The 15,003-nt window shown below is 37.8% G+C and overlaps 2 protein-coding genes and 1 pseudogene across 8 annotated transcripts in view; 1 reads left to right on the forward strand and 2 right to left on the reverse strand.

Annotated features, from left to right (window-relative positions):
• The window catches only part of arfgap1 (ADP-ribosylation factor GTPase activating protein 1), a 13,665-nt gene extending 11,877 nt beyond the window's left edge, over positions 1-1,788 (reverse strand). For 5 of the 7 annotated variants that reach the window (XM_013912538.1, XM_013912536.1, XM_005739473.1 and 2 more), the window contains exon 1: positions 1,587-1,788. The gene's annotated coding sequence lies outside the window, so the exon portion shown is untranslated. Of the gene's footprint in view, positions 1-699; positions 802-999; positions 1,247-1,586 lie in introns of those variants that run through there. The other 2 variants (XM_013912534.1, XM_013912535.1) reach the window with 2 other exon arrangements.
• Positions 1,789-3,578: 1,790 nt separating this feature from the next.
• Positions 3,579-5,015, forward strand: LOC102215760 (ammonium transporter Rh type B pseudogene; annotated as a pseudogene).
• A 3,829-nt stretch (positions 5,016-8,844) lies between these two features.
• On the reverse strand, positions 8,845-13,534 carry LOC102194937 (signaling threshold-regulating transmembrane adapter 1). The gene is made up of 6 exons (XM_005739474.1): positions 13,382-13,534; positions 11,185-11,301; positions 10,740-10,773; positions 10,586-10,647; positions 10,409-10,500; positions 8,845-9,608 (listed from the first exon to the last, which is right to left on the reverse strand). Exons 1-6 carry the CDS (start codon positions 13,413-13,415, stop codon positions 9,360-9,362), a joined length of 588 nt encoding a protein of 195 aa, XP_005739531.1. The 5' UTR covers positions 13,416-13,534; the 3' UTR covers positions 8,845-9,359.
• Positions 13,535-15,003: the final 1,469 nt, after the last annotated feature.

Here is a 15,003-nt window from a genome sequence, read left to right on the forward strand (position 1 = left end):
GAGTACTCCTCAAAATTATTATATTCTCTCATAACAAAATACTGTTATACCCAAGTCTTCTGAAAATCCTAAATCCTTTTAAAAACTGAAATAGGTGTAACATTTCATTTTTAAACATTTCCCTTCGTTATAACTATTTTTTCCCCTTTAACTTTCACCCCTTACTTTAGTGCAGGAAGGTCAAACTCATTTTACATCGTGGGCTGCACACAGCCCACTTCCATCAGTGAAACTTTTCTTTTTGTCAGTGTAAAGAAGTTTAACTACACTTTTAATCTCTGAGATATGTTAATAATTCGACAGCATCCATAAACCTTTCTGCGTGATAAGGAAATGCTGCTATAGTAAATGAAAAATCTGTCAGCAGGACTTTTTGGGCTTAAACTGTGAGAAATACATTTGTATAATTACAGAAAAAAATGGTAACTCCTGCAATTATAGATGTTTTATCAAGTCATAGAAAACATGTTATTGATTTGTACTGTAGTCCCATTGTAAGAAGGAAAAACAAAACAAAACACTGAACCATCTATAGAAGACAGTAATAAAATGTAAAAAACAAACAAACAACAACAAAAAAAAAAAACAGGCACATTTCTGTCACTTAAGAGCTTAGGTACACAATGAATAAACATATGGGAGGACCTTATCAGGAAGAAAAGCTATAAAACTTGGTTCAAGAGTTACGCCCTCCTTTACTTGTTCAGATGGTCCAGAGATCCAAATTGGGAGTCTGCTGGGTCACTTCTGGCCTCCTGGACCTCATGTTTGCCACCAATGCACTTATTTTACCATGACCTTTACCAAGTCTGAAGTTTGGTTCTTGTGGTGATTTCTGCCACATCTCTAGATTCTAATTTCCTCGCCTTCAGCCCTGGTTAGCTGTGCTTTGGGGGCAGATTGTGGGGCAGTGGTCTCGGTGTAAATAAATGTAGTGTTCCTCGAGTGTGTAGTTCCACTCGGTGACTTAAATGCCACATTGTTACCGTGCTTGCTTACTGAAAATGGTGCTCCTACTTCAGCAGGACCCGATCTTCCACCGTCACTCCAGAACATTTTGCCCTTTCTTTTTCTTTCAGCATTAGTCTCTTTCTGTCAGCATTATGTCTGTGACATTAACATATCCCCCCTCACGCTTGTTTAACTGATCAATACGCGACTGCGATCTGAATGAAAAAAAGGCAGACATCTACGATAACTGGCAAACAAGCTGCTTAATTATAAACCATAAACATACGTCATTATACGCTGTTACATTGCTCTCCATATAAAGCATAAAAGCAAGCAGCAGTCTAGTTAACAGTCAAATTACGAGTTACATGACAATTAAGTTTTAGCTGAGGTGCAGACGTGTCAAAGCTCTGGGAGACACAAAAACTACCGCCCCCATGCAGGGGCTTAATGTGTGTGTTTCACAGCACAGGTATAAAAGTATACTGGTGTGTTTTCCACGTCTTGCTTTGACTAATGATTCACAGTCCGTCTCCAAAAGGAGATGACAGCGATGATAACATTTAAATGAACTGACGAGATTAGCAGCACTGGTAGCGTTAGCTTCACCGGGAGCTAGCTAACTGACCCGTTACCTGTCTGTGACCGACGAAGAAGCGAGGAGCTGTTTCCAAAGTCTACTGATAAACTCCGACCTTTCTCCTGTCGCGGAGGATCAGCAAAAGCTGGTGTATCACAGACTATGTCGGTCAGGGAGAAGATAATTTTTCAAGAATGCTGATGTTAAACACCGGTAGCCATGTTCCTGTTTGCATACGTTGGCAATGCAATGCATTATGGGAGTGATTCTTCTTCTTCTTTTGCATTTTAATGGCGACTTTAACCTGCTCATTGCTGCTTGTTACTGGACTGGAGTGTGTGGGGGTTTGAGGGTTTTTTTTCTTTTTGAGTCACAGTCCACAACCACGACGACGACAATACAGTTTGTAAATAAATAAATAAATAAGGTCACATTTCAGCACTCTGCTATCATTGTCTGATTTATCAAACAGCAAACTTAGAAACTCATATTAAAAAAACACTTAAAAACTGCACACCAAATTCTTGAAATAATATCCCAAAATTCAATGTGAGTCTTTCTGATTAACTGAACTTCAATTTCAGTGATAAATGCGAGTTTGTGCTCCACATGGAATTGGGTTTATAATAACAAAATATGTGAATGGCTTCTTTCTCATTGCTTTCTACTGAATCCACAATAAATATCAGAAACAGACTTTCTGCTACAGTGAACAGCTGCATGTAAAACAGGAGTAATTAATTGATATTATGATGTTATATATCTCCTGTCATACTCCAGAATAGCTTACATTGAGAAATACTGCTTTGTCTTACTATGATCTAACTGATTGTTTTCTAATGTTGATCAGAGAATTCCTCTTTTTGCTTCAGACACAACACATATTCCTAATGCTGAACAGGTTCAGTGTGATAACAGTTTGTCATTCCTGTTATTCCAGCTGTTAATTAGGTGTTTAGCAGTATCACATCCCAAGACTGAAAAATTGTGAATTTTCATATTTGAAATAAAATCTGGAATTTTTAAACTAAGGATGAAATCATATACATATACAATAATAGTAACCATAATGACATATAGAAAATTAAATATAGATTATTATAATATTATTATAATATAATATTTAATATTATAATATAATATAATATTATATTTAAATATTAAATACCACCACTTTCTTTTCTTACATTCTTATTTTTATTGCACTTAATTTTCCCCCCAAAAAACGATTTACACAGTTAACAATGCCCACAGTGACTGCTTTAAATGGCTGTGCTGTATTTAAGTGATAAAAGTGTGACAGTTCATGATTGTGTCATGCTTACCATACCTTCCCACTCTGTCATGTAAAACTATTTGAATTGTATCTATATTTAAAAAGTGCCAGCCACACTGTGCCTCCTAACTCTAATTAATGATGCCCATTATTATCCATTGCTGAAATTAAAACACTCATCTAAAATTCATTAATAGCAGCAATAGCAGAAAGATGTTTTTTCCACCATAGATCAACAGCACAGGCCCTTAATTCATTACAAGCTGTACATTGGCTTCTATGCATTTAGCTACACTGGATTGCCTGTAAAGATTATTTGCATTATTAACTATTCGATATCCTGAAACTTTAAATTCATCACTTTTGCCATCGGGTCATGTACATTTGTCATTTTAATCTATAAACCACAGTTCCTGCCATCAGAATTAATAACAAAAAAATGAAATTGTGATACTTAACTCGATTTTATTATCTTTTTCTTTTTTCCGCATGATTAGTTTAAAATAAAGACATTTAATACCAATCAGAACTTGTTACGGAAAACCACAGGGGGAGAGATAAGCTCAGTTGTGAGCAGTGAGGGATTAAAGTACATTGTTCTCTCGAGTTGTTAAATAACAATCCACTATTAAATAACTGCATTGCATGTGTTCACTCTCTTTAACCAATGCCTTTATCTGCTCTTATCTGATCTTTAAAAAAAAAAGAGAAAAGTACAAAAGGGGTGTTGCTGTAGCAAGAGGAGTCGCAGTCTGGATACTGAGCATCAACATGAAGGACTCAGTGAGTTTGAAAGTGAGCCTGCCAGTGTTTGTGTTAGTGTTTGAGGTGATCATCATAGCTCTTTATGCTGTCTTTGTCACTTATGATGACGATACCAACGCAAAGCTGCAAAACAATGAGACCAGCCCCATGGAGAACTCCCTCTATCGCGACTACCCCTACTTTGCTGATGTGCAAGTGATGATCTTCATAGGCTTCGGTTGCCTGCTGGCTTTTTTCAGATTCTACGGCTTTGGCGGGATGGTCTTCAACTTTCTCACAGCTACATTTGCAATCCAGTGGGCAATCCTGATGCAAGGGTTCTTCCAGTTTTACTATGATGGGAAAATTCACCTGGGGGTGATCAACCTGGTGAATGCAGAGTTTGCCTGTGCTGTGGTGCTCATCTCCTTCGGGGCTGTGCTTGGGAAGACCAGTCCCGTTCAGCTACTGGTCATGGCTTCTCTTGAGATTCCTATATTTGCTGTGACAGAGTGGGCTGTACTCAAATACATTAGGATCAATGATGCAGGCGGCACTATTCTTATCCACATATTTGCCTGCTATTTTGGTCTAGGAGTGACATTTATGCTCTATCGGCCAAGTTTGAATGATGGACATGCTAAAGAGATCACTAGTTATCATTCAGATATCCTGTCTGTAATGGGAACCCTGTTCCTCTGGGTATTCTGGCCTTCATTCAACTCTGCGCTTACATTTAAAGGCGATGATCAGCACAGAGCAATACTCCACACCTTCATAGGTCTCTCCTCATCCACTATCACTGCCTTTGCACTCTCTGCACTATTCAATAAGAGAGGCAAGCTCACGATGGCTGATATCCAAAATGTGACTCTAGCAGGCGGTGTGACAGTTGGAGCTTCTGTGGACATGATGATTTCACCTGTAGCTGCATATGCACTGGGCGTCATGGGCTGTACTGCCTGTTTCTTTGGTTACAAGTACCTGACCCCCTTTATGGCTTATCGCATGAGGATCCAAGACCAGTGTGGTATTCACAACCTGCACGGACTGACTGGCATCATATCGGCCACAGCAGGGATCTGCGCCATCCTTCTCGCCACTGAGGAAACCTACGGGCCCAGCATGTACCAGATCTTTTCCCACCGTGCTCCACCCGAAGGAGATCCACAGCTGCTAGAACTGCAGAAGGTGATTCCTGGACTGAAGCCGGGCTTGGGACGCACTGCACGGGAGCAAGCGCTGTACCAGGTTGCGGCTGTCTTTACCACCATCGGAGCCTCTACAGTTGGTGGTCTGCTCACTGGGCTGGTCATGAAGTTTCCCTCCTTGGCATCTCCATCTGATAAGAACTGCTTCAATGATGAGCTTTTCTTTGAGTTGCCATCTGACTTTTCCAGTGTAGAAGCCCCCTTAACCTATGAGGAAAAAGGGCAAATTAATCCCATGGACACCAAAGTCTGAGCTCTTGTACCTTATATTTTTTAACTTGTACTGAACTGTTTCCATAAATCTCACTTAGCATTTGCATACAAAAAAGCAATGGAAAAGTAACAGGATGAAATATGAACTTTTTTGCAATATAATGTATTTAAAATAAACAGTTTAATAAAACATGATTCATTTTATCATTATTGTTATTTAAAAATGTGTGGAATCCAATTTCTTGCAAAAGGTATATGCTTAAATAAATCATTTGTCAAAATGAAATCTGCCGTTTTAATTTAAACACTTAATTTTTTTTAAAATTTAGAATTAATGTGTGAAGACATATCAACAATAAGCCAGGGCATATTTGACACACATCGTCCCTTTAGAAATAGATATAAAATAATTTGTTAACTCACTGAAGTGTTACAAATACGACAGGAATAAAATAGAAGCCTAAACATGACATTTTCATAACACGACCATGATAGTGGAATCTGTACTAAAATCTGACATAGTTTTACGGTGTCAGATTTAACTCTAGATTGCCTCAAGGATACAAAAGTCCTGTCTATATAACAATCTCACTGTGCTTAACAATCACCAGACCAAAGTATGGCCCATGGTTCAGTCAATGACAACAAGCAACAATGCAGTTTGTGTTGTCATGTCTGCATTACATGCTGTTTCCAGAATTCACCGAACAAATTAGCTTATATGAAAACATAATCTCCTTTAATGGAAATTCATCATCATCATTATCATCAAGGTAACATATGTCATTCAGCATTTTTAACATCACCATCTAGTGCTACTTCATCGTTTTACAAATATTTTCAAATTTCATGTATTTCACATGTTTTGTGATATTTAAAAAATCATCTCTACTTTGAAAAACTATTGTCTGGACAAGTGAAATAGCCTCCATAAAAGCATAAAGAATATATGAGTTTATGTTATCAGCTGGACTTTTGACATCTGGGACTTCTTAATATACATGCATGGTTTATAAGCAAGTTTTGTCACGCTGTTCCGCAACTTTTTATCTGGGCATCATGGGCCTAAGTTGGAAGTGACCAATGTGAAATAATATATCTGCTGCATATAAGGTATCATCTCATTCAAGATAAGACAAGATAACTGAGGATGTAAACAAGCACTTTAAACTTGGCTCTACGAGAAGAGAAGATCATAATATAAAGGTAAAGTGAGTTTCCATGTCCTGCTTTGATTACATGTATGAATGGGTATGCCACTGTTACAAAGGTTAAACACATCACCAATCTTTTATGAACTGATAGGTTTGACACAATTCTTTATCTAATCATCAACTGTTCTCAAAAGTTGCTATGTGCTCTGATTTTTATCAAGCACACAATGCTGGTGCATGCTTTTATGTTGAGTGGATCACCTTGTTTATGGAAAAAGGGCAGTGTCTCTTGCGGAGGCTGCCCAAGTCTCCAGCAGTGATGGCAACGCTGTTCCGGAGGCCGGCGACGCTGGTCTGGCAGTCGGCCACCTGGCCCCCCCGGCGTCCGTTGTTCCAGGACAGCTCGCATATAGCTCTCGGCCCCAGGTCATGCAGGTGCCACTGACAAGGGGACCAGAGATGACTTTTAAAGTAATGGTTTAACTAGTGCCAGCTTGAAGGCCTGTGGTACATAGCAGATTATTAGAGATAGGTTGATCATATTTCAGAATGAAGCTGTAATTAATGGTAGGGCATCTTTGGGCAATCCTCTGCATGTTTGCTATATCATCCTTTGCTATATCTATTAATCTCTTTTCAGTCTTGCCTCTGCCTCCAAGTCGCTCAACCTTAGTTGTCCCTTTGATGTACTCGCTGGCCATTCCGGTCAATCCCAACTGAAATCTTAACACCTTTACCTCCAGCTCTGCTTCATGTCTTTTTGTCAGTGCTCCTGTGTCCAAAAAGTACATTATAGCAGGTCTCACTAGCATCTTGTAAACATGCTAGCAAATCGTCCCCTTGTCACGAATCATCCCTGATACTTGTCCCCGCCTAGATTTGTTGATATTCTTGGGATCAACTGTCCATGATCTCACCTTTGACTCAAGAATACCTTGGTATACAGAAGAGTTCATTGTCGACTGGCTGAAAAAACAAGTCAAAATCATCACCACTATCACCAATGTGGTGACAGTTATGTCACGTTCCTGGGTCTTTTGACCGAGCATTTTAAGTTTTAGTTTATTTTGAAGTTGACTAGGTCAGCTAAGTTCATTTGTTTATTAGATTCCCCTTGTGTTTACTACCCCTGTATTTAAGTTTCCCTCACCCTTAGTTTCATGTTTGCATGTTTTATGTTAGCAAGTTTGTGTTGTCATGTCTGCATTCCATGCTGTTTCCTGTTTTATTGTGAAAGTCCTTGTCCTATGTGCAGTGTGTCTAGTTTTTCTTCCCCTTGTCTCGTAAGGTCTGATTTGTCCCAGCTATGTTCCCACCTGTTCCCCATTCCTTCATTATCCTCCTGTGTGTATTTAGTTTCTGATTTCTCGTTCAGTCTTTGTCTGGTCTTCTGTTGTTCTCGACATGTTTCCATGCCGCCAGGGTTTTCTGATCTTTCTGATCTTTCTGATCTTTCTGATCTTTCTGATCTTTCTGATCTTTCTGATCTTTCTGATCTTTCCGAGTTTTCCGAGTTCAGGTTTTGTTCTTTGTCTTTTGTGTTTAGCATTTACTTTCTCCCAGTACAGTTCTAGTTAGTTTCTCTCCAGTGTGTATCTGCTTTTTGTTTTTGTACCTTTTTATCAGCCTAATTAAACGGCTCACTTTTTGTTCCTATTAAGTTGGTTTCCACACGTTGGTTTGTCTGCACCTGGGTCCACTACTTGCACTCCACACAGTTTGACTTTGCACACTGTGAGAAGTTAATGTGAGGATTTGGTGTTGACATGCTGTGTTTGGGTTTCTCCAAATGTGGCGCTATGCATTAAGTATCTAACATTGTTCCACAAGTCTTGTGGTTTGTTCAGATGCAGCTTTGCAAAGCTAAGCAACTTGGCTGCTGCATTGTTTTTATAAACAGGAAGCTTTTACCTGTAGAGTGACATGCAGTTTCTCTGAAGCTTGCACAGTCTGACTGCGTTGTGAGTTTGATGGGATGTCCACTCCTGGGAAGATTATGTTATCACAAACCTGAATGTTCTAGACCAGCACATTTTCATAGCATTTGTTTTTATAGAGGTAGCCCCACTAGCTGATGGTCAGTGAAAACACTACATTTGATGAGCAGCACCTACTTAAAATAAATGGAAGCCGTGAGGCTCACTCTTATGGATGATAATTTTTCAACTGTACTGCAATTACCATTAGCTCTTAGAAACTCTTATCTCAAGCATTGATTGTTCAAAGGGTAAATGCTACCACTGCCTTAAATAAGGCTCTCCGATAAATGCAAAGTACAGACCTAAGTGACCTTTAATCCAAGAAGCCTAATGTCGCAACCAAAGGACTTTAAAGAAATTAAGTGATGGTAACTGATATTAATTCTTGGTTTACACAAAGTAAAATTTCTTTTGCATTTTATTTCTGTGTTGTTGTTGTTTTTATACTGCTTTAGGTCTTTTCAGTGACCCATTCATTTCACAGGGTTAAACATTGACACAGCAGAAAAAAGTTGTGTTAAAAGAATTCTTACCAAGTTAAAAGCAAAGAGAAGAAAAGGGATTTATTACACAATATTAAATGTGCTATGACTTGAAAAGCAAGTGTCAAAAAACTACTTACTCACTTATTATAAGTGGAATATATTGTTAAGCATACAAAAGCTTGTCTGGAGCACTCTTAGATAATCATTTATTTTATTAGAGCAAATATTACAAAATTAATTACTGTGTCATTTTGTAAAAACAAAAAAACAAAAATAGAGATGTTGTACTTAGTTAGCTTTCAAATGCACCATCAAAAAACAAGTCCACCAAAAATGTCATTGAAATGTTACATAAAATACACATTTTATGTTAAAACTTTCACATTCAGGCAGAGCAGTGATTCTCAAACTGTCGGGGAGTTAAAAGAACATGAATTTTCTTTTCTTTTTAATTTAACAAACCCAAAAAGAGTTTGTGAATGCTATTACTCTGAGCTTTATTTAAGTAAAAATCCACTCGGATCCTGTTTATTAATAATTAATAATTAATAATTGTTTGAAATTGTGGGTCCCGTCCTCTTGTTAGCTAGTTAACTAGTTTGAGAGCCAATGAATCAGAGAAGCGCAGCACTTCTCTACTTCACAACTGCACAGACGCGTTTCCATTTTTCATATAATAATAAACACTGACATCCTGTGGTGACAGATTGGGCCTGAAAAAAAAACAGCCATTTGAGTCATCTCAGCATCAGCAGCTGTGCACGTCTCAGAGATGGTTGGCATAGCCTTCCTCATTGTCTGCAGAGTCAATGGTTTTTGTTCGCTGAGTTTGCACGGAAGCATACAGATCAGACACGGTGGAGAGGGCGTCCGTGTTACCATCATCCTCCTTCTCTGACTCCGGTGGCTCCCCTAACTGCATTACATCTGAGTACTGTATCTGCGGACAGCTGTGACCAGCCTGCAGCCTGGGGCCCTTTAAGGTCAGGTTGGCATAGCAGTCGTGGTTTTTGGACTGGAAGAAGAAACAAAAAACAATGTAAACATGATCACACTTCAATGCAATGAACTAGTAAAACTCTCCTTTCTGTCTGTGAAAAGACTTTTAACTAACTAAATTTAATGCTTGCGATATTTTAATATAAGAAAAAGAAGTGTAATTTCAACAGTACATCTCAATTTTCTTACGTGATAAAGAAATGCTGCTTTAGTAGATGAAAGAAATCTGTGAGTGCAACTCTATGCTTTTAAATTGTAAGAAATACATATGCGCTTTTCCTCATTTTTTAAATTTTTTTTTGGTTTTGCTGTGGACCCACTGTAAAAAAAAACAACAACAGAAATTTCCTTAGTAGATATTTTAAAATAATAATATTTTTTTCATCGTTTAATCATTTAGCTATTATTTAATTACTTTGGTTTAATTGGTTTATTATCACTGGCACTGGAGAAGCCTTTATTGGCATGAAAAGGTATAAAACTGAGAGTTAAAAATTAAATAACAATTAAAAATAATAAAGCTATGCCCTTCTTCACATTGGGCCAGGCGGCCAGTTTGGAGTCTTTTCTGGGCCAATTCTGGATCCCAGGCCTTATGTTTGACACCCATGGGTTAGTAGGTCTAGACTGACCTATGCTAAAGGACCACTTTTCATGTTCCTACTATTACCTGATCTAATATCATACAGCTGTATTTTACTTTTTCTGGAGAGATATTGTCATGAAGGTTTAATAACCTGTATGAACAGACAGAGAGCCCAAAGTGAAGCCAGAATAAACGATCTCAAACCTTCCAAAGAGTTTCAAAGAATCTACCTGTAAGTCTGATCTGACTCTTCGCTGATACTTCCCGTTTGAAGAGCTGAGTGATGAGTGAGGGGGATTGTCTTCTGTTAACAAAGTTACACCTGTGGAGAAATATCATCACGCTGTAATCTGATACAACTGTACTAAAGCATGTGCACAGCCAGACGCACGACCGCTTGCACCTACTTGTTTGCAGGTAGCTTAAGTTTCCATAAATAGGATTTTCTTCCATCTGCCTCAAGCTCTGACTAAAATTGGGAACACAGAAAGGAAAACGGAGTTCTTCACATGCAGATCTGTTTTACTGTAATTTGTTAACAATAAAAACCACGCTACGCACCTTTGCCGTCTTCTCAGTGGACATCTCCATTTTCCTAATACAAGATAAAGATGAATATATTCACAACTGGATTGTTTTCAGGGGGTTTTGTGTTAATTCCCATAAAATGCTGACTTTAACTTGCATTTGGATTTCTGATGTATTTTTGTTACAGGTAAAATGTAAAAATGTTACATTTAATTAAATCTGGTCAAATCAAATTAATTAATAATTTCCCCCAGGGATTAATAAAGTATTCTGATTCTGATTCTGATTCTGATCAAATGTATTTGATTGATATGCATTCAGTTTATACAAGCACTTTTTTTAAAAAATAATTGAGTATTAGAATAAATAACTCTTTGATAATATATTTCAGTTGCATTTTACTCAAACTATAGTGTCATGTTTACTGTGGGTGAAGAATCTTTTTTTTGAGTGAGGATAGAGTAAATAATGTCATTACCTGAGTCAAATTTTGATACGCAACAAAAAATATTCCATGCCAGTGAGATGATCAGCGCTGCACTGAGAACTCCTAAGGTCGCTTGTAATTCCTTAGATGAAAAACCCAACTGTGAAGCTAGAAAAAAGAAAAACAAATATGAGTCACTTTAAATTAATAAACTATGTTTGAGCAACACTCACTGACCTCATAGTTAATCTCATACATGAAGACAGAAAACTGCTATGTATGTTTTTAAAAAATCAAAAGACAGTTTTTTTACATAGCTGTGTCTTTAATTTTCTGTCCATCCATCCACTGCCTACCATTTACACATGTGCTCATTGTAGAGCTCACAATCAACTTAATGCAATGTGTATGAATTGTGGGAAGAAATGGAAGCACTGTGAGAAAATGACTTAGCTTCACACAGAAATACCCTACTCACAAAGTGAGTGCTGTGCTTCATCACTGCACCACGCAACACAGAAAGCTAATTTTAGCAATTTGGGACGCCTTTTTTTCCTCTTTAGTTCACATTTTAAACAGATATTAAATAAGTGACTACTACTGATAATAACAATATTAAGAAATGAAGAATAACCATCCATGCATCATGTAAAGTTTTTAAAATATGAATAAACAAAATAAAAATTGTTTTTTTTAATATATCTCTTTAAAAAATGCAGAACTAGAGGTACATGCTTGAAAGTGGATTGTTCAAACAATGCTGAAGGAAATTGGGCAATAAAGCAAAATGTGAAAACATGCACAGCATCAGAGTCCTTGAGCAATACATCTACACCAGAACTGAGCAGCAGAAAATGTGGTTTTGCTGAGAAACCTGCATGCATGGATGTGTGATGTGTGCAATGTTTGCTGCAGGAATACAGACCGAGCAAAAGCATCTTGGGCGCATTTCCTACCCCAGAAACCAATTGCAGTGCTTTTTGATATACTATGTTTAACATGTTCCTGAAGCCTCATCGATCTCTAGTGAGTTAAAACATTCAGTCGACACACTGTTGGTTTTTGGTTTGCCACTGAATCACATAAAAAGCCTGACTGTAACTGTAACTCTTAACTGTGTAGCTGTGGTGTGCAATATCTCATATAACTTTCAGCTGAATTTTGCTCATCTTCACCGTGAACGAAGGAGCAATTTAACGTGTTTGGACTCTGCAGTGGTGGAAATGGGTCCACATTCTGCCCGAGTAATATCTGGTGCATAGGATCTCTGTTACAAATCTAAATAAATAATTTAGCTTTGGTAATGCATCGCCTCATTAAAATGAGACACATTCTACGATCTTACACAGTATTGCTTTTTGCCTTTGGGCAAACTGCACCGTCCTAATTAAACTGCTGATGCCTCTGAGCGGCTGATGCCTTGTGTACAGACTCACAGCATTCTGTTTAATCAGAATGCTGTGAGTCTGTACACAACAGACACTTCACATGTCAGCTGTGAAGGCGTGGGAGAAGTTGTATATAAAAGAAACTTGCCTTTTAGTAAGCTCAGTTTTGGGGGATTTTCTTTGTTTGTTTTTGGTTGCTGTGATCATTTATTTAAAGCACTAGTCACTGATTTAAAAACAAAGTTGGAAACATTTTTATCATCCAGCTCCTGCCCCCTTGGCTGAAGTCCTACTGACTCTAATTTTGGATATGTTTCTCTCTCCGGCAGCATCTCAGGCAGGGGTGGGCGGTTAGTTTTCCCAAGGTGCCACATGAGAAACTGCAACTGCTAGGGAACCAACAAGCTGAACAGTTCTGCGCTATATTAATTACATCTCTTTATAAGCTTATTGGTGTGCCCAGTGTAGTTTAATTCCTGGAATGATCTTTGTCACATTGTGCCAGACAGCATACAGTTTATTTTTCAGCACTTTTTTTTTCAAAACTTTAAAATTACATCTGGAAAGTACCGAGATTCTGTTAAACGTCTATTAGAGCAATAACAGAAAAGATGGGGAAGTCCCACAAAAGCTGCTAATCAAAATGCAATCTGATATGAAAATCAACCTTTTTTACTCCCTCTAAAGTCAAACCAGTAAAGCTTAGTTCAATATAAAAGCAACATAAGAAGCATCACAAGCACTAACACTAACCATCTTTATTTATAAATAATGTAAAGACCTGATTTAACTCTAAGGAAAACTCTTGGCTTACATTACTGTGAAATCTAACGATGTTTGTATCTTCATTCAAGACTTACCTTGCTGAGTGGAGCTGCAATTTTGATCTACCATGGCAGTGAAGTTTAACCAAGGACAATCCAAACTATACTCTGAAAACAAACGTCTACTAAATCTTTTACACCTGTACTCTGTCTTTGACAAGCAGTTCTACAGAACTCGCTGCATGTTTGTGCTCACGCAGTATGATGTGACACCAGCGTGTTTGCTTTTTTTTCTTAAAGGACTGTTACAGGATGTGTGCTTTTGCAGAAAACCACAAACTTTTTTTAGACTACAAGACAGATCAGGTACCAAGGCTGAAGACCTGCCCTTTCAGTGTTAAGGAATACGACATGAACACTTTTGATTTAAGGGGATATATCCTTTTTACTTTAAATATCCTGAAAAAGACATTTAATTATCTTTGAGGCACTAAATATAATCCTTTAATTATTTCACACAACATCTGGATACTATGTGACAACATATTAAGAATGAGAGCAAATTCTCTCCGTGGAGATAAAAACATTTCTAGTGGGGACAAATATTTGTAACTACTACAGCACAAACTCCAGTGGTTATGATTTTTACACATGTATGCATACAGATAAAAGAATCCATGAAAAGCAGTGATTTGTATATGAAAAATAAATAATAATAAAATGAGATTAAAAAAACAAAAATGCTAACTACGACCTTTAAGAAAGAAAAGTGTTTAATAAGTGCAAACGACTAGGAAATTTAGACATATGAGGTAACAGATGTCAGTGATGGAACTTGGAAGCATCCTGTCAAAGTAATGGATCAAGTCATAAACCAAAATAAATGGTATCTTTGTTGTAATCCTGCAGATGTCTTTATACATCTTTAAAGTCAGTCGTGAGCTGCTGGGTCAAAAATATGCCAGTGGCCATGACAGAAAGTGAGGTTAACCAATTATTCTGGTAACAGTCTGACACATTCAACACATGGTGGAGTTCACTGATTTAACTTTTTCATGCTGACCTCTTTACTTGGCAACACACACCTTAAATTAGTGGTTCATATTTCATAGCTGCAACATCAGACAACAGGAATTAGAGCAGCAAGAAGGTGTTAATGGATGTGTTTACAAACCAGAGGCCCAGTTTTTTAAGTCACATCCTAGTTTTGGTCACTTTGGGGGTAAAATATGAGTTTTTAGCTCTCTTAGCATCTTATTCTCATATCATCCAGATAAATCTGTTGGTATTTGGCTTTCGGTTTGTTCAAATCACTGTCAGACGTAAGACGAATATTTGCATACATTCTGGGAATTAATTTCACCCGGTTCAGCAATCATTCTTCAGGATTCATTTATAGTGCTGAACTGCAGCTCCTAAATCTTCTGCATACAAACGTGCAGGAGCTGGCAGCCTGCTGATCAGCCCCATCTGTGTCAGCAGGCTGAACACTAGTTCAGGATGAGAGGAGCAAATGATAAGACTCTCACGGTCCATTTACTGAAGGAAGCGTGGGTTGAACACGCAGACAGCAGTGCAGTCATTTATTTGCCTTCTTCTGTGTATAAAGTGTCACATTTTGAATATTAAATTAAACCAGATGTGGGAAGGATTGTTCCAATCATCCTTTTGGGCATCTGAGTTATTTTCGGTTTAAACATTGATTCAAAAGTAACTGG

Source organism: Pundamilia nyererei, unplaced genomic scaffold (genome assembly GCF_000239375.1).
Source record: "Pundamilia nyererei isolate P.nyererei 1_Seehausen unplaced genomic scaffold, PunNye1.0 scaffold00092, whole genome shotgun sequence".
Taxonomy (NCBI): domain Eukaryota; kingdom Metazoa; phylum Chordata; class Actinopteri; order Cichliformes; family Cichlidae; genus Pundamilia; species Pundamilia nyererei.

Bases quoted from the DNA above. Each gene is read 5' to 3' on its own strand.
- LOC102194937 (XM_005739474.1), bottom strand. From the start codon at position 13,415: ATGGTAGATCAAAATTGCAGCTCCACTCAGCAAG. The intron at 11,302-13,381 runs GTAAGTCTTGAA...TCTTTTTTCTAG, and splicing joins TTGCAGCTCCACTCAGCAAG to CTTCACAGTTGGGTTTTTCA. The intron at 10,774-11,184 runs GTAATGACATTA...ATCTTGTATTAG, and splicing joins CGTATCAAAATTTGACTCAG to GAAAATGGAGATGTCCACTG.